The sequence below is a fragment of the Sphaerodactylus townsendi genome, linkage group LG08 (assembly GCF_021028975.2).
Source record: "Sphaerodactylus townsendi isolate TG3544 linkage group LG08, MPM_Stown_v2.3, whole genome shotgun sequence".
In the NCBI taxonomy this organism is placed as follows: domain Eukaryota; kingdom Metazoa; phylum Chordata; class Lepidosauria; order Squamata; family Sphaerodactylidae; genus Sphaerodactylus; species Sphaerodactylus townsendi.
Genome location: NC_059432.1, coordinates 96,198,022 through 96,215,902, shown reverse-complemented (window position 1 = coordinate 96,215,902; position 17,881 = coordinate 96,198,022). Strand labels below are relative to the sequence as shown.

General features: G+C 44.5%; 1 protein-coding gene across 5 annotated transcripts in view; it reads right to left on the bottom strand.

Moving 5' to 3' along the window:
- Window positions 1–17,881, bottom strand: part of LOC125438244 (multiple epidermal growth factor-like domains protein 6) — a 281,987-nt gene that overhangs the window by 137,274 nt on the left and 126,832 nt on the right. For all 5 annotated transcript variants that reach the window (XR_007245317.1, XR_007245318.1, XM_048506532.1 and 2 more), the window contains one exon: window positions 452–574. Coding sequence is in view for 3 of the 5 variants with exons in the window: in XM_048506532.1 (XP_048362489.1) it covers window positions 452–574 (123 nt within the window). In the remaining 2 variants the exon portion in view is untranslated. The remainder of the gene's footprint in view (window positions 1–451; window positions 575–17,881) is intronic.

Sequence of the window (17,881 nt, the reverse complement as noted above, 5' to 3'; positions counted from 1 at the left end):
AGGGGAAAAAAATCAGATTTACCTTTTGTTCCTTGACTCACCAATTCAAACATCCAGAACTGAAACTGTATAGTAGGTGGCTCTCTTGTGTCACCTCCAGGAGTTGCCTCAGCCCCCTCACTATGGATTGGGCTGCTAATGTGTTAATATTTATGCTATATTTCAGTTCTTTCTAGTGGCTTCAAACTTCTACAATCCTAACTGTACTGGTTACTGAACACTCCTTTTTTTGTTGCTTATACTGACTCACTATGCACTGGTTATTGAATGTCCCATTATGTTGACTGTACAGACTCACTACTTGGAATCCTCCTTGAGTCCCTGTGAGAAAAGTGAACTATAAATAACATAAACTACTAAACTGCTTTCCAAAACCAAACCAAAAAGCAGCCCACTTCAGAAAGAGTGCCTTTGTAATTGAGCAAGCCAGAGGCTCTGGACATTCTGTTACCTTCACAGGACTTCTTGTCTTCTCCCAGTTTTTGGCCCACTGGACATTTGCAATAGAAGCTACCAATTGTATTGCAGCACTGTTCCTGGCACCCTCCGTTCTCATCAGCACATTCATTCGTATCTGCAACAAGAAGCATTTTGTGAAGGTTAGACTCAGGAAATGCAACAGGACACAAACTCAGAGTCACAATATTGGACTTGTCACTTGGCAACTTAAAACACAGGCAGCCAGCTAGGAATAATTGATCTTTTGGGTGGTTCAACAACTGTTCTATGTTTGCTTCCTACCAGGGACTGCAACCACAGGCATCTTGCAGGCCACAATCTATCAGTGACGGGCCACAAGGTTTAGCAGCCCTTACCATTATGCTTGAGTCCAGAGAAATGAATGAGTCACATTCGTCAAAGATGCAATCGTGACGGGCATCAGGGAATAATATTTATTTTATCATGTTTCGATGTTTAATGCCTCTGAATGTAAAGGTTCCCTTTAGTCACCAAGGCTGATAGATCTATGGTCAATGAATCTATCTAATAGCTTTTCAAAGCCATCTCGGCCTGTGGCCATCACTACTGTGAATTCCACATTTTACTCACTCACTGTGCAAAGTATTTCCTTTCGTCTGTTCTTAATCTACTGCCCCTCAGTTTCATTGGAGGTCCTTGAGGTCTCATATTTTGGCAAAGGGAAAAAAAGTTCTTTGTCTACTTTCTTCACCCTGTGCATGATTTTATAAAACTCTTGTCACGTCTCCTCTTAGCTATCTCTTTTGTAAATGAAGTTCCAGAATCCCCTTCCCTCCCCAAAAAGTGCTCTAGCCCCCAAATCATCTTGGTTGCCCTCTTCTGTACTTTTCCCAGTTCTGAAATGTCCCTTTTGAGATACAGTGACTAGAACGGCACACAATATTCCAAAGGAATACAGATCTATACAGGGACATTATAACCCTGGCCATTTCATTTTCAATTCCTTTCCTTCTAACCCTTTTTGCCTCTTTCACTGCTGCAGCACACGGAGTTGACACTTGCATTGAGCTACCCACTATGACCCCATCAAACACAGCCGTATATTAGAAATTTCATAAACCCGGAGCTCTTTTAGATCTGCTGGGTGCCATTAAAGGGCCTCTGTCTCAGTGACCACACTCACGGGGTTAACTTGTTCTGTGAACCGTAATAAGCCAGGCTTTGGAAGATGTCATAGCTCACTGGACCTACAAAGAGCTGCTGGAGTGGAATAAGTTCTGGGGAAACATTCACATTCATGGTACAACAGGCACTAATCTAACCTACAGTCATTCCAGAAGGAGGCTGCTCTACCAGCGTTCTGCTGCCCCATAACAAATCCAACTACCAAAAACATGAAACTGCCTTCTACTGAGTCAGATCACTGGCCTATCAAGGGCAACACTGTGTATTATGACCGGCGGCAACTCTTTCGGGTCTCAGTTACAGATTATTTTTAATGTTTGCTCCTGCTTTATCCTCTTAACTTTTTTAAAAAGATATTGTTTATTGAATTTTAATAACAAATAAGGGATCATTTGTCCCTCTTAATAATTCTCAACTTTACAAAGAAGAAGAGGAGGAAGAAGAAGAGTTTGGATTTATATCCCCCCTTTCTCTCCTGTAGGAGACTCAAAGGGGCTTACAATCTCCTTGCCCTTCCCACCTCACAACAAACACCCTGTGAGGTAGGTGGGGCTGAGAGAGCTCCGAGAAGCTGTGACTAGCCCAAGGTCACCCAGCTGGCATGTGTGGGAGTGTACAAGCTAATCTGATTTCCCCAGACAAGCCTCCACAGCTCAGGTGGCAGAGCTGGGAATCAAGATTCCTCTAGATTAGATACACGAGCTCTTAACCTCCTACGCCACTGCTGCTGTAAGCATGTAAGCATAAATGTAAGCATAAAATTAAAACAACTCCCCAACTAGAGCATCGTACAATTTCACATTTAAACTTCACTTTCCACCTAAATATACAATTGACATTGGCCTTACGTTTAGAAGAACTCATAATCATGTGACTACATCCTGAGTGTCTATGATACTCAATGTTTCTATGTGTCTGCTAATCTATTATTTATTCCTACTAATATTTGTTGCATAAATGGTAATATAACATTCAAACTGTTAACTATCTTGCTATTTTACATAGCTATTTTACATATTGAAAAACAAATAATTTCTCAAGGGGATCCATCCACACATCTTCATTCTTCTTTGTTGCTTCTGTCTGAAATGATAGAGACAGTAAATCTAGATCACAGGTGTCAAACTCGTGGCCCTCCAGATGTTATGGACTACAGTTCCCATCATCCCCTGCCAGCATCATGCTGGCAGGGGATGATGGGACCTGTAGTCCATAACATCTGGAGGGCCGCAAGTTTGACACCTGTGATCTAGATCCTCTTCACTTGAAATGCTGGGCACTAAATCTGGGACCTTCCGCACGCAGAGCAAATGCTCTGCAAACCAAACGACGGTCCCTCCTCTTCCAGACTGGATTCCCAAGCCTTTAATTCTTATAAAGAACTCAATCATGCACAATGAAAATTTCTACTCATGATTTTTGCTTGGAATGTTTCAAACATTTGGGATATACAACCCCCAAAGTAGATGGATGTTCGACAGGGAAGATTCACCGTGTTGCACTGCAATTTAAGCCAGTTTCCACGCACACACGGAAACGCCCCTCCACTGGCATGAATTGTGCCGGTGGAGGCTCAAGGACTGCTTGCACAGCAGCGTGCGAGCAGCCCCAACTTTCTCCCCTGATGGAGAGGTGGCTCTGCACAGAGCCGCCTCTCTGTCGGCCCCCTCCATTCACTGTCCCGTCCAAAGCTGCTCTGGAGGGCTGGAGGGACATGCCCACACTGCAGTCGGAGGGCAGCATAGGCGTGTCCCCCAGCCCTCCAGAGCGATGCTGGACAAGGCTGGTGAGTGGAGGGGAGGGGGGAAACAGCATCTTCCCAGCAGTGTGGTTCGCACCGTGCCGGCAGGAAGGTGGTGCTTTTCAAAAACCTTGCTTGATGAGCAAGGTTTAAAGCACCGGCTTCACGCCGTTCTGGGGCGGCCAGGATGGTGCTGCTGCGAATCAGCAGTGCCTCCTGTGCGAATGCGTCCCCAGGGACTGCGTTTTTGCCATCCCAGGGGCGCTCTATTTTGCCTGTGCGGAAAGGGCCAATGATAGGTGTCAAGGCAACACAAAGTCCAGCCACACCAGCACCAAAAAGAAATACTGGAATACTTCACAGTAGCATGCCTGTAAATCAGTTATTCTGCTTGCAATGCCCATTTTCTCTTGAGCGGCACTCGGGTGATTTGCTCACAATTGGCAAGTGATATTTGGAGCATGTCTGTATCTGTGTCGTAGGTGGCATTCCTCATCACTCAGGCAGCTGGCCAGAAGCTGCGACTGCCAAACACACAGAACTTACTGGCTTGTTAGAGCTGATGGGAAACTGCCATTTCCTCAGCCTTCAGATTTGACCACAAAACCATCAGCTCCTATCAAGGCCAGCAAATGCTGCAGGAGATACGGAATGCAACGCATGGAACCACACTAGCATTTAAAGAGCCCGTCCATACGGCAGATTGTCCCACCTTCTGAAAATAAGGTTTATGACACAGGAGAGGAGCTACTGTGGAGGGGTCAGATGGTTGTGCGCATGCACACTCCGCTCTTTTTGCAAACATTCCAGTTGAATGATCCTCTGAAGATGCCGGCCACAGATGCAGGCGAAACGTCGGGAGAAAATGCTACTGGAACATGGCCATACAGCCCAGAAACCCCACAACCCCCCAGTGATTCTGACTGCGAAAGCCTTCGACAACACATTCCAGATGAGTGCTTGCAAATTCATGAACATTTCTGAGCGACAAAGATGCTTGCAAAAATGTAAAGGTTTTTTTTAAATCGAGCACGAGGATGTTCTTCCCTCATACAAAGCAACACATGTCAAGATAGACACAAGAGATGTTGGAGAAGATAAGCGAAAATTAGCCTCAAGAAATTCAGTCAGCTTTGACATGACAAGATCCTCACACCTGCCTTCTGGTAGTTGCCATGCAGCCAGTACTTCTCACATGACACTGTCTTCCATACTTTGGAAAAAGGTGTTGCTCACTAGGATGTAAGAAATGTTTTCAAACAATACCTGGTTTCCCTAAAGAGGGGTAGGAAACTCAGTGCTAATTGACCTAGATTTTCCTGCATACTCAAAAATGAACCATCTCCCAACAGTAGCACCACCATACCAACCGAGCCCCAGGAGTATATCACAAATTATCAGGATTTAAAACACATATCGTTCACACTGCATATTTTCATGCAGATCAGAAAACACTCCAACACCTTGCCAATTAAACAGCAACGCTGCATAAGAATTATTGGTTTAAACGGCTCTTCCCTATAGCGCATATTGCATCTACCATATTCTTTCTGAAAGGGGGCAGTTACAAAGTACGCATTCTGAACTTCCCCTGTAGGGGTAGCCTTCCCCCAAAATCCATTCCAAGCATCACCAAAGGTAACAAACTTTGCAAAAGCCCATTATTTACAAGAAATAGTACCTCCACGTTGTATCAAAGGATTCAAGAGACTAATTTTCAGTGTGAAAAATACAAAGGGGAAAAGGAATCCAGGTGACAAATTCTCGTTTCTTTGAGTGATATTTCATTGGCTTCCTTTCTTTCATAGTGAGGCTTCTTCTGACCAAAGGTCTCATCCTGATCTCGCTCCTCTTATTCATCTTCACTGATTTCTCCCCGTTCTCTAGCCTCTTTTGATCATGTTGATATTTATTTAGAGAGGGTGGGAGGGAAGGGAGGCCGGCTAAATAAAAACTGTTGCTGTCCTCAACTATATTCCTGACAGAACATGTCTGTTTCACAGGCCCTGAGGAATGGCATCAGGCCCCACAGTGCCTGGATCTCACCTGATAAAGAGTTTCACCAGGCTGGGGCCAGAGTCAAAAAGTCCCGGCTCTGGTTGAGGACAGTTAAATAGTATTTGGGCCAGAGACCTCCAGTAGGTTGTTTCCAGCTGAGCGAAGTACTGTTTCGAAGGTACACTGAGAGAGCTGGTCCCGCAAATACGAAGGTCCCAGACCATTTAGGGCTATAACAAAAACCTTGAACCTGATTTGGTACTCCACCTGGAGCCAGTGCAGCTGCTAGAGCACTGGTTGAATACATGCTGCCGCATTCTGGACCAGCTGGAATTTCTGGAGCAGTCTCAAGGGTAGTCCTGCATAGAACCTGTTACATTCGTTTAACCTGGAGGTGACCATTACATGGATCACAGTGGCATGGTCAGAGTGAGACAGGTAAGGGCATAATTGCTGGATCTTGCAAAGATGAAAAAACACCATTGGTTCAAAAACAACCAAAATAATAATTAAAGATGGTCTCACATGACTGATTAGGCAGCTTGGCTACTTTTTCCAACAGGAACACGCTAACTCTTCCTTATGATGAATTCTGCAGAACTTCCGCAGTTGAAGAAATCAAAGTTGACATTCATTATACATATCAGCAGATTAAGAACTTGGATTTCACCAGATTAACAGTGCAATAAAAATGTAATAGTCCTTTTTGTTTGTAAAAAGTGCTATTTTTATGTTCACTTAGGAACCAGGCAACTATCTTTCTGCTGATCTTTACTGTGACTCTGTTTCTTAAAATAATTTTAATATAATTAACATCCCCATGAAATCAAGGAAAACTCAGCTGAGTAAAGGACTCAAACTATAGACTGCAATCCCATATTAACTTTTCTAGCATTAAGCCCCACCAGACTGATGTTCAAAAGAGCTGCTTAGGATTGCTCCCATATGTCATTCATTTTCATTCTTGAGAGTAAAAAAAGTAATTAAAACAATCATCCGCAGCCACAACACCCGAACAATTAAATCAGAATACAGTGAAATGAAACCATAAAACAGTATTGCAAAGGAAACATGACACAAACAGTAAATCAAATCAGTATCTGCTTCACCTCCCAAACTTCTACTGAAATAAAAAAAATGCTTGTAACTAAATTTTAGAAGGTGAGAATGGAATCGTCTTGGCAGGATTAATGGAACAAGGAAACCCAAAGGCAGGACACTGCTGCCAAGAAAGATCTGTTCTTTGTCTGTCTCCCAGTCTTACCCAATGCAAGAAAGGGGAGCTCAGCTATTTTTTGAGGGTCTTGGCAGAGGCATAGTTCCAAGGGGGCTGGGGGGTGCACGACGCACCAGGCACGCGCCCCTATAGGGCTGTGGTGAGGGGATTCCAGGGATGTGGCAAGGGCGTTCCGGGCGCATGGCGAGGGTGTTCCGGGAGCATGGTGAGGGCATTCCAGGGGCATGGCGAGGGTGTTCCGGGAGCATGGTGAGGGCATTCCAGGGGCATGGCGAGGGTGTTCCGGGAGCATGGTGAGGGCATTCCAGGGGCATGGCGAGGGTGTTCTGGGGGCATGGTGAGGGCATTCCAGGGGCATGGCGAGGGTGTTCCGGGAGCATGGTGAGGGCATTCCGGGCGCATGGCGAGGGTGTTCCGGGGGCATGGTGAGGGCATTCCGGGGGCATGGCGAGGGCATTCCGGGGGCATGGTGAGGGTATTCCGGGGAGGGGGCATTCTGGGGCGGGGGCATTCTGGGGCGGGACGGAGGACGCACCAGTGCACTGGGCACTTCCCCCCTTGCTACGCCTCTGGGTCTCAGTGAAGAGAAAAGTCAGTTCAGGAGAAGACATTGCATTACCAGCACTGTCATTTTATCCCAGTCAGGACCCAGTGCATTTTTTTCAGTATCAGCATGAAACCTTGTTTACTGGCTCACTTGTATTATCAACAAGGGAAAAAAATGTAGCGACAAAGACCAGGATGGATAAAAATCAATTTTTAAAAAATAAAAAAATGAGATTTTAAAAATTTCAACCAGATCTTCCTTCATAAAATGCTTTTCGAAGAAAAATCTGTCCAGAGATAGTTTTTTTCCCCATTTAAGATGCATTATAGTCCAAAGGTTATTCATCGTGAAATAAGGATTCGTTTTTAATTATGTACCGTGAGATTGCATATTCATGCAATGTTTAAATTTGGAGGTATATGAATGCCATTAAATGCATTCAGAATGCCCTGCTCTTCAGGAGGTTTTGGTAAGATTATTTTGGGCAAATTTTCTATCCAAAAGATATTATCACACATGCTTGGTATAGCTGGAGAAGCCCTCTAAGCCAGAAGTTGCCAACCGTTTCTCTGATGAGAGCTAATAATAAAACAATATCCCAAATTACTCCCAACTCCCCTATCCGGCATGTTGCCAAGAATTTTTTGTGTCTTGGAAATGGGGCATGGACTAGAAAGGACAACAGAAATGCAGGCACAGCGGAAGAATCCTATGAAATAAGGATTATTTATAGACAACAGCTTAAAAACCTTTCAAATCCTGTAGGACAAGTCCCATGGGGAAAGAAGCAGTCCTGAGAACCATCGTCTAATTTCCTAACAGGCTGCATGTGAAGCCTGCAACTCCCAGCCTACAAAAATAGTTGGGAAAGATAGCATAGTTTTTGCTAGAAAGTGGATAATAGACCCAGGAGAGTCTGCAGAGTCACAAACACTCTTTTGCTCACGGGGGAACACAATGGGAGAACCATCACTGCTGCTATCTGCAGACCCAAGCTGTGCTTTTGTTCTGTTCTTTTTGTCTCCAGTATAAACTTGGGCAAGGTGTGAATCCTGGAGCATGAGCTAAAGGGCAAGCACCAAAGAGCTCTTGACCCTTTGATGTTAGCTCACGACTTATACCCCTCCGATGCACTAGACCACAAAATACAGGATCGAGTTACAGTTGGTTACTTGCTGCTTGTTTTGTTTCAATTGTATTTTTTTCTATAATATTTTCACTGTGTTTATTAATATTGTAAACCAGTTTTGGGGAGGGGCCATGGTTCACTGATAGAACATCTATTTGGCATCACAAGGTCCCAGGCTCAATCCTCAGCATCTGAAGAAGAAGAAGAAGAAGAAGAAGAAGAAGAAGAAGAAGAAGAAGAAGAAGAAGAAGAAGAAGAACAGCAGCAGGAGGAGGAGGAGGAGGAGGAGGAGGAGTTTGGATTTATACCCCATCTTTCTCTCCTGTAAAGAGACTCAAGGTGGCTTACAAGCTCCTTTCCCTTCCTCTCCCCACAACCGAACCTTGTGAGGTAGGTGGGGTTGAGAGAGTTCCGAAGAACTGTGACTAGCCCAAGGTCACCCAGCAGGAATGTAGGAGTGTGGAAACACATCTGGTTCATCAGATAAGCCTCTGCCACTCAGATGGAGGAGTGGGGAATCAACTCCGGTTCTCCAGATTAGAATTCACCTGCTCTTAACCATTACACCACTTTGGCTCTCAAGTCAAAAGGATCAGGGAGTAGGAGATGTGAAAGACCTCATCTGCCTGCAGCCCTGGAGAACCACAGCCAGTCCGAGTAGACAATGATAACCAAGGGTTTGATTCAGAATAAGGTAGTTTCACATGTGCTCATGCATGTCCTTTGGGTGGGGAGGAGGGGGGGAAGTAGTGAATTAATATACAATGTTATCTCTTTGGGTACAGGTTATTTCTTTGGGTCCATTCCAAAACAATCTCAGAAGCCAGAAATCCAACAGTCCAGTTGATACAACTGATAATGTTTATAGAACAGTTAATCCTCTGATTAACAGTGAATCAATTCAAATACCAAATTCGAAATATATATGTTTAAAAAGGCACACTGAAAAAATATCTGTCTTTGCTTTATGAAAGTCAGTGACAAAGTTCGCATTGATCTTACAGCTTATCACAGTCTCCGAAGTGCATTCTTAAATCTAAGAACAATATAGCTGCAGACTCCACACTGTTTGTCAGTATGGAGTTCAGCTATCATAATGACAGTGTGACCTCGTACCACAATAGTCCCTTCTCTTCCAGGTATTAACATGGCATTACGCAAAGTTTCACAAAACAGTAAAAGACAGGAGACAATCAACCTCCCGCCCTGGATCTGATGTTCATCTTAGGACACATCTGGACATTATTTTCCCCCAGGATTGTCCCCACTGAGAGAGAATTAACAGAAAAATCTTGAAAATAAATAAACGATCTTTTGAAGCTGCAGAATGTACAACCCAGAGAACCTAACCTTATTAAGCCTGTGCACCCTGTTGGATATTTAGAATAGGCAGGGGGCACTGCCCCAAAATGGCTGCCATGGGAACTGGCACATAATGTCTGGCAGTTCCAAGTAAAACATAATCCCTTGATGAAGGAGGCTATTTTTGAATTGGTGCTTCTTGGACACACCAAGGTGATATTTCTCTGAGTCTTCTGACACACCAATGAGGCAGAGAAAAGCTTTGAGAAAGAGTTTTGGGGAGGAAGAAAGAAATGGGTGCCCACAGACACCATATTATAGCCCAGAGGTCCTCAAGTTCTAGAGAGCTTCTTGTCACATTCTTGGTGGGGCCAACTGGGGCTCTTGCCCAGCAGGACATCCAATTGATGTAAAGGATGAAATAATGTCATTTTGCCAATAGCACAGTATTGATTTTATTCTTCCACTCATTCTACTTTTCCAGTATATCTTTGAAATTCTCCCTTGTACTTGGGCTTCCTGTGTGTTTGTGTGTGTTTGGGGCGGGGGTCTCTGTCGTGTATCTAATCTGGAGGAACCGGGTTTGATTCCCAGCTCTGCCGCCTGAGCTGTGGAGGCTTATCTGGGGAATTCAGATTAGCCTGTACACCTCCCACATGCCAGCTTTAAGAGTGACCTTGGGCGATCCACAGTTCTCTGCGGAGCTCTCTCAGCCCCACCTACCTCACAGGGTGTTTGTTGTGAGGGGGGAAGGGCAAGGAGATTGTAAGCCTCTTTGAGTCTCCTGCAGGAGAGAAAGGGGGGATATAAATCCAAACTCCTCCTCCTCCTCCTCCTCCTCCTCCTCCTCCTCCTCCTTCTTCTTCTTCTTCTTCTTCTTCTTCTTCTTCTTCTTCTTCTTCTTCTTCTTCTTGTGGTGACCTGTTTTGTGGTTAGTTCCACCTCCCATTGCAGCCATTTTGTGGTTGTACCATCACCATGCATCAGAATTCCAGAGTTACCCACAAGCTAAAAAAAAAAAGGTTAGGGAGTAGGAACTCCTACTATAACCCAGCCAAGATGTCCTTGTCTCCTGAAAAGTGCTGTCTCATTGAAGACTGTGCAAAATAGAACTTAGAGTCTATTCTCACAGTCAACAAAAAAGTTAACACTTCTGACCCCCACCCACCATACCTGCCTTAAGAGCAAGACATTTGGCATCTTGGATGCACCTTTGTGGAATTCCTAGCCCCGCAGAAAAAGTTTCAGCTAGCATCTCTTCAGCAGGAGGGACGCTTGCAGACTGAATTTCATGATTAAGTGGCAGATGGAAAGATGAGGACAAACAGCAAGTGCTGGATCATCAAATTTGGCCTCCTGCTACCTTCCTCCATTACTCCCAGCAAGAATCTTTAATTTTCCTGCCTTGATAGTCATGAAAAAATAAGACTTGCTTCCTCTCCTATTAATAATCAGGCTGCCGTACTGGATCTGGGAAATAGATGCAACACAAAAAGAAAAGAAACATCTTATGGCACCTTAAAGACTAACTATTGGGAGGGGCATCAAGACATAGCCTACTTCTGGTGACTCCATAGCATTTTCAAGGCATGAGGCACTGAGAATCGATTGGCCATAAACTGCCTCTGCACAGAGATGCCTGTGCTCCTTGGTTGCCTCCCATCCAAATACCAACCAGGGTCACACCTGCTTAGCTTCTCAGATCTGATGAGGTACAGTTAGCCCAGGCCATCCAGGTCGGGGTCAAGGCAAGAAATGCCACACAAGAACAAAAGCAGTATGTTATGGCAACTTAGACTAAGGAGCAGCAGTGGCGTAGGAGGCTAAGAGCTCGTGTATCTAATCTGGAGGAACCGGGTTTGATTCCCAGCTCTGCCACCTGAGCTGTGGAGGCTGATCTGGGGAATTCAGATTAGCCTGTGCACTCCCACACACGCCAGCTGGGTGACCTTGGGCGAGTCACAGCTTCTCGGAGCTCTCTCAGCCCCACCCACCTCACAGGGTGTTTGTTGTGAGGGAGCAAGGGCAAGGAGACTGTAAGCCCCTTTGAGTCTCCTGCAGGAGAGAAAGGGGGGATATAAATCCAAACTATTATTATTATTATTATTATTATTATTATTATTATTATTATTAACAGCACATGTTTTCATCTGCTTGAGGCCACTTCCTCAGATGCAATGAAGTGAATTTTCAATCAGCAGAATACAAAGGGGGAAATGGGGCTTGCCTGCCCTCATGTCAACTTTGGACCTTCTTTTCTTCACTTTTACTGGGTATCACCTGCTAGGATTATTTGTTCAGAATATCTTTCCTGCAGGATGCTGAACAAAATATAAGTGACACAGATTAGTATTTTCATAACTTTAATGTCTCAATAGCATATGAGGTTGTTTTACACCTAAAGACTGATTTAAAAAAATCAATCGAGCATCTTTAAAAGTCTATCTGGGGTATTTCTTGTAGCGACTTCATGGTTGACTGGCATCTATGCCAGCCATAAAAGTAAAAAGAGCACTGTCATTTCTTATTCATCATGATATCTTTATTTACCGAATTTATACCTTTCTCCTCCACAGGGACCCAAAGCAGCTTACAACATCATTCTCCTATTTCCATTTTATCCTCACAATATCCCTGTGAGGTAAGTTAGGCTGAGACAATATGGTTGGCTCAAAGAAGAAGAAGAAGAAGAAGAAGAAGAGAGGAGGAGGAGGAGGAGGAGGAGTTTGGATTTATATCCCCCCTTTCTCTCCTGCAGGAGACTCAAAGGGGCTTACAATCTCCTTGCCCTTCCCCCCTCACAACAAACACCCTGTGAGATAGGTGGGGCTGAGAGAGCTCCGTAGAACTGTGACTGCCTAAGGCGTGTGTGGGAGTGTACAGGCTAATCTGAATTCCCCAGATAAGCCTCCACAGCTCAGGCGGCAGAGCTGGGAATCAAACCCAGTTCCTCCAGATTAGATACACGAAAGAGACCCCCGCCCCAAACACACACAAACACACAGGAAGCCCAGGTACAAGGGAGAATTTCAAAGATATACTGGAAAAGTGGAATGGGTGGAAGAATAAAATCAATACTATGGTGTTTGCTATTGGCAAAATGACATTATTTCATCCTGCACATCAATTGGAGGAGGAGGAGTTTGGATTTATATCCCCCCTTTCTCTCCTGCAGGAGACTCAAAGAGGCTTACAATCTCCTTGCCCTTCCCCCCTCACAACAAACACCCTGTGAGGTAGGTGGGGCTGAGAGGGCTCCGATTAGCTGTGACTAGCTCAAGGTCACCCAGCTGGCATGTGTGGGAGTGTACAGGCTAATCTGAATTCCCCAGATAAGCCTCCACAGCTCAGCGGCAGAGCTGGGAATCAAACCCGGTTCCTCCAGATTAGATACACGAGCTCTTAACCTCCTATGCCACTGCTGCTCCTAAGGTAACTAAGAAAGATGGCAGAGTCCAAAATCGAATCTGGGTCTCCCCGATCCTAGCCCATCATTCCAACTACTTGACTTGAACCCTCCCATGTAACCAAGGTTGCCAACTCTTGCTTGGAAAATTCCTGAAGATTCGGGGGGTAGTGCCTGAGGATGGAGTTCAGCAGGGATGTGATGCTTAGAGCAGGGGCCTCCAACCTTTTTGAGCTTGTGGGCACCCTTGGAACTCTGACACAGGGTGGCAAGGGCAACCACAAAATGGCTGCCACAGGAGATGAAGCCAACCACATTGAGGAAGCCCACATACAGGGGAGAAGAGGGATAATTAAAAAAAAACACAGTGGTGGCAGCTGCCATTGCAAAGTCAATTGGATCTCCAATGGCCAATCAGAAGCTTAGCTGGATAAAAGCACCACCCACTTTCTAAAAGAAACTTTGAGGACACAAGTGTCAGCAGGGACCAGCACTCAAGGGAACGACTTTGAGGACCCCTGCCATACAACTGACTCTCTGATATTTCCTCCAGGGCACCGGACTACAGAGGATCTCTGTAGTCTGAAGATCAGATGTATTTCCTGGAGGGTGGTAACCCTGCATGTAGCATGTATATAGTCGCTAATGAACTGTGAAAAGGATACCTGGGAGTTCTGCACTTTGCACATCAATCCAATAGTAGGATTTGTTCAGTAATCTTCAGTTTTCAGAACATAAAAACTTAATATACTGCTAAGCTACGTTATAATGTCAAGTGCAAGTGCTTTTGAGAAGATTATGGGTTTCAGTGTCGGTAGAAAGAAGTAAAGGAAGAAGAAGAGAAGATATTAAGAATAACTGACTGACATGGAAAGAATACAAAACCTGATGGAACAACCACCAGAAAGTGCAGGAACTGAACAGCAAAGAGGTAAGGACACAGACAGGGCTAGATCTAGCAGGTTCTTTTATTATGCAAGTTGCAACAAAATCTGCATACCTATTATTGTTCCAGCTGAGGATCCAATTACACAATACATTGTTTACCTGTCCACTGCAAGCCCTATTCCCAGACATGCGGTCTTCACTGAAACGGAGGATTGGATCCAATTGCAAGGTTCCTCTGGCTGCTAGGCATTTCTGCTCGATCCACATTACTGTTTATCAAGCAAACCTGAAAGTTAGCCCAAGAGGAACGAGCTGCCTTGATAATGGCTGAAGAGAAGCGCTTGCAGAATGAAGGCACAGGATCCAAGCTTCTACTTCCAGGGGCTTAAGGTCTTCATTTGGATCAGGATCAGGATCATGGTATGTGAGGAATACCAACTCAAGCTTCCCCCCTGCTGATTTCCTCACCTAAGCTGTTCCCAGAGAGTTGCTATTTTGCCCCCCTAAAAAAACATAAAGGTACAGCTAGGCTGTGACAATCTTTGGACCTGGCTTTTATAAATATTTCAAATTTGGAGAAAGGCCCCTCTGCCTTAGAATTCAGAGTAATGTTACCAAAATGCAAAAACGCTCCGGAAGGCTGACTGCAATTTACCAGCTGGCAAAGGGTAAAGCACAGAAGATGAATCATCTCTCCTCTGGCTCCAAGCATTTCAGCGTTTACATAGGAGATAACACTTCCAGATTCAGTGAGGTCACCAGTTAATATTCAGTGAGAAATTGGTGGTGCCTTGCAGGCAGAGACCTGGGAAAGCAGTGGAGCTAGACCAAAAGGAATGGGACCTGTGAGACCACTTTCTGAGAATGGTAACAGGATGTTCTTTCAGAAAAAAGGCATAATCACAAAGCGTGCCATTAACTAACTAGCCTGTCTTTCTCCCCAATGTGGGCTCAAAGAAGCTTACATCATTCTCCTAGGTCCTAGGAGCAGCAGTGGCGTAGTGGTTAACAGCAGGTGCATTCTAATCTGGAGGAACTGGGTTTGATTCCCCACTCTGCCACTTGAGCTGTGGAGGCTTATCTGGGGAATTCAGATTAGCCTGTGCACTCCCACACACACCAGCTGGGTGTCCTTGAGCTAGTCACAGCTTTTCGGAACTCTCCCAGCCACACCCACTTTACAGGGTGTTTGTTGTGAGGGAGCAAGGGCAAAGAGATTGTAAGCCCTTTTGAGTCTCCTACAGGAGAGAAAGGGGGGATATAAATCTAAACTACTCCTCCTCTTCTTCTCCTTCTCCTCCTCCTCCTCCTCCTCCTCCTCCATTTTATCTACTCAAGAACCCTGTGAGGTAAGTCAGAATGAGCGCGTTTGATTGGCCATGTCACCCACTAACTTCTGTGGCATGAGGGGACTCAAAACCAGGTCTCCCAGATATCAATTTCAACACTCTTAACCACTACAGCATACTTGGTTAAGCGTGCAAGGGAAGTCAATGTGCCACAAGAGCATTAAATGTTAGACTGCAACTCACAAAACATGAAAAACTCTAGAAGCACACAATCATCATCTTTTTTTGTTTTAAAAAGGAATATTGTGCTCCAATTAATTGATTTAATGAGATGTTTTGGACACGCGGAGGGCTGAATGTCAAAGGAGTGCATCTTGTCCCACGTTTTTTCTAGGGCTCTCTTGCCGCTTTCTCGTCAAGGACAAAACAACACATAGGAAAGATAATTAGACTACATCTATTTAAAACTTGAAGAGAGACCCGCAGGGAAGCCGTTTTTTCCTGGTATTTCAGTTGCCTAATTAGGTTTGGAAAACCTCTCCACCAACCTGTGGCCAAAGGGGCAAAACCCAAATCAAGCACATTAATACAAAGTACTCCTGTTTAACCACCTAAGAGCAGATGGTAGAAAAAAAACATTTTCTAGTGAGTAGTCATGTCCAAGATAACCAAACAGGGAAGGTCTGTTTCGAAGAAAGCATAGTAAGTAAATTTCTGCACCATTTCCTATGTTTATTTTATGTCATCTTGTTTTTTCTCAGGGCTCAGTTTTCATAAAAGAGCATTGACATACTCAGTAGATAGTTTCTTTTATCATTCATAATGTTATGATAAATACAAGATAAATTCTTTAGTATTTAATCCATGTGGTTTTGGGGTCAATTTACATGCTGGTAATTGAAGAAGAAGAGTTAGTCTTTATACCTCTCTACCTTAAAGAGCCTTAAAGAGGTTTACAAACACCTTCCTTTCTCCCTCCTTGTGAGGTAGGTGGGTCAGAGGAACTTCTGAGAGAACTGTGACTAGCCGAACATCACCCTGCAGGCTTTAGGTGGAATAGTGGGGTATCAAACCTGGTTACCAGATTAGAGTCCATTATTCTTAACTATTATGCTGCTCTTTTAACTATTACTATACTGCTCTGAACTACTCCACCATACTGGCTCTCCCATTTAGTCTATGGTAACCGCAGAATTAAGGGGAAATTGACCAACTCCTCCTTGAATATATGATTCCTAATACACGTGCACCATAACTGCACCAGGTAGTTCTGAACAATCCTAAAATTTGTATCCATAATTATACGCAATCTCATGTCTTCGTGCCTGATAGATTCCAAACGTGATCAGAAGCAGTAATAAAATCCCTCTTAATTTCCATGTTAGCCTTTGCAGATCAAAATGAGTCCATGCAGATCAAGAAGAGGCCAGGCCAAGCTTTCAAACTGCAAAATAGTTATGACTTTGTAATTTGATTGAATGTCAACCAGTTCGTGTTGAGGTACAGCTGTGACAAATGCACTTACAGCCTCTGAAAAACAGAATTTTACATCTTTCAGATTGTATTTTCCACCTTAGCAACTGGAGAGTGTCAGGTTATCTTTCATGCTGAGTCCTAGAATGGCAGCAAGAAAGCAGAAATCTGCTCTGAAATATTTATAAAGGGAGGGCCCTTGCAATTAGGATAAATTTAATTGTACAAAACATCTGAATAATAACAGCAGTGTGACTGTGTCACGTGATTTACACATTAAGGCAGTTTGAAGGCACATCTGACACAGCAACAAAATGGCTGCCACAAAATAGCTGCTGCAGGAGATGGTCAGCCACAAAATGATTGCCACAGCCTAACTTCAGTAATACAGTGTAGATCCTTGTGTCTTGGTGGCCGCTGCTGCCAAAGCAACATTTTTAAAATCTGCATAGCCAATCAAATCTCCATGGTCAATCAGAGGCCTTGCTGGGCAAAAGTCCTACCTGGTCCCAACCACTTCCTAAAAACACTTGGTGGGTGCCAGAAAAGTCCCCATGGCATCCACAGGTACCATGTTGGAGACCCCCATATTAAGGTCATGGAGAGTGCTATCAACTTAACTTTGCACTGGCATAATGCTTAATTACATGCACACAATGGAGAACTTCATGCATCTGGAGTAGGGTTGACAACTCTAGACTGGGAAATTCCTGGGGATTTGAGGGTTGGATCCTGGGGAGGGGAACATTTCAAGAAGTGAGGGACTTCAGCAGCCTGTAATGCCATACAGTCTACATTCTAAAGCAACCATTTTCTCCAGGGAAACAGATCTCTGTAGTAAGTAGATCAGCTGTAGTTCCAGGAGATCTCCAGGCTACCTCTAGATGGTGTGCAAAACACCTACGCTGAGTTTAGGTGTGATCCCTCATCCAGGTCAAAAATGTAGCCAAACTGGCATTCTTCCATCTTCCTGATCCAGCAGCCCTTCCCACCTCACCCTGCCATGGTGATCCATGCAATGGTCACCTCCAGACTAGACTTGTAACTCACTCTAAACAGGACTGCTGCAGAAACTTCAGCTCCTCCAGAATGGGTCCTCATGGGACGATCATGGAGCGCCCATATCCAACCAGTGCTCCATCGATTGCTCTGGAATACCTAACCAGGTTCAAAGTTTTGGTATTAACTTCCAAAGCCCTAAATGGTCTGCGACTTTCACATCTACAGGACTTCTTCTTCCCAACATGCCTCCAAAGAGCGCTACGC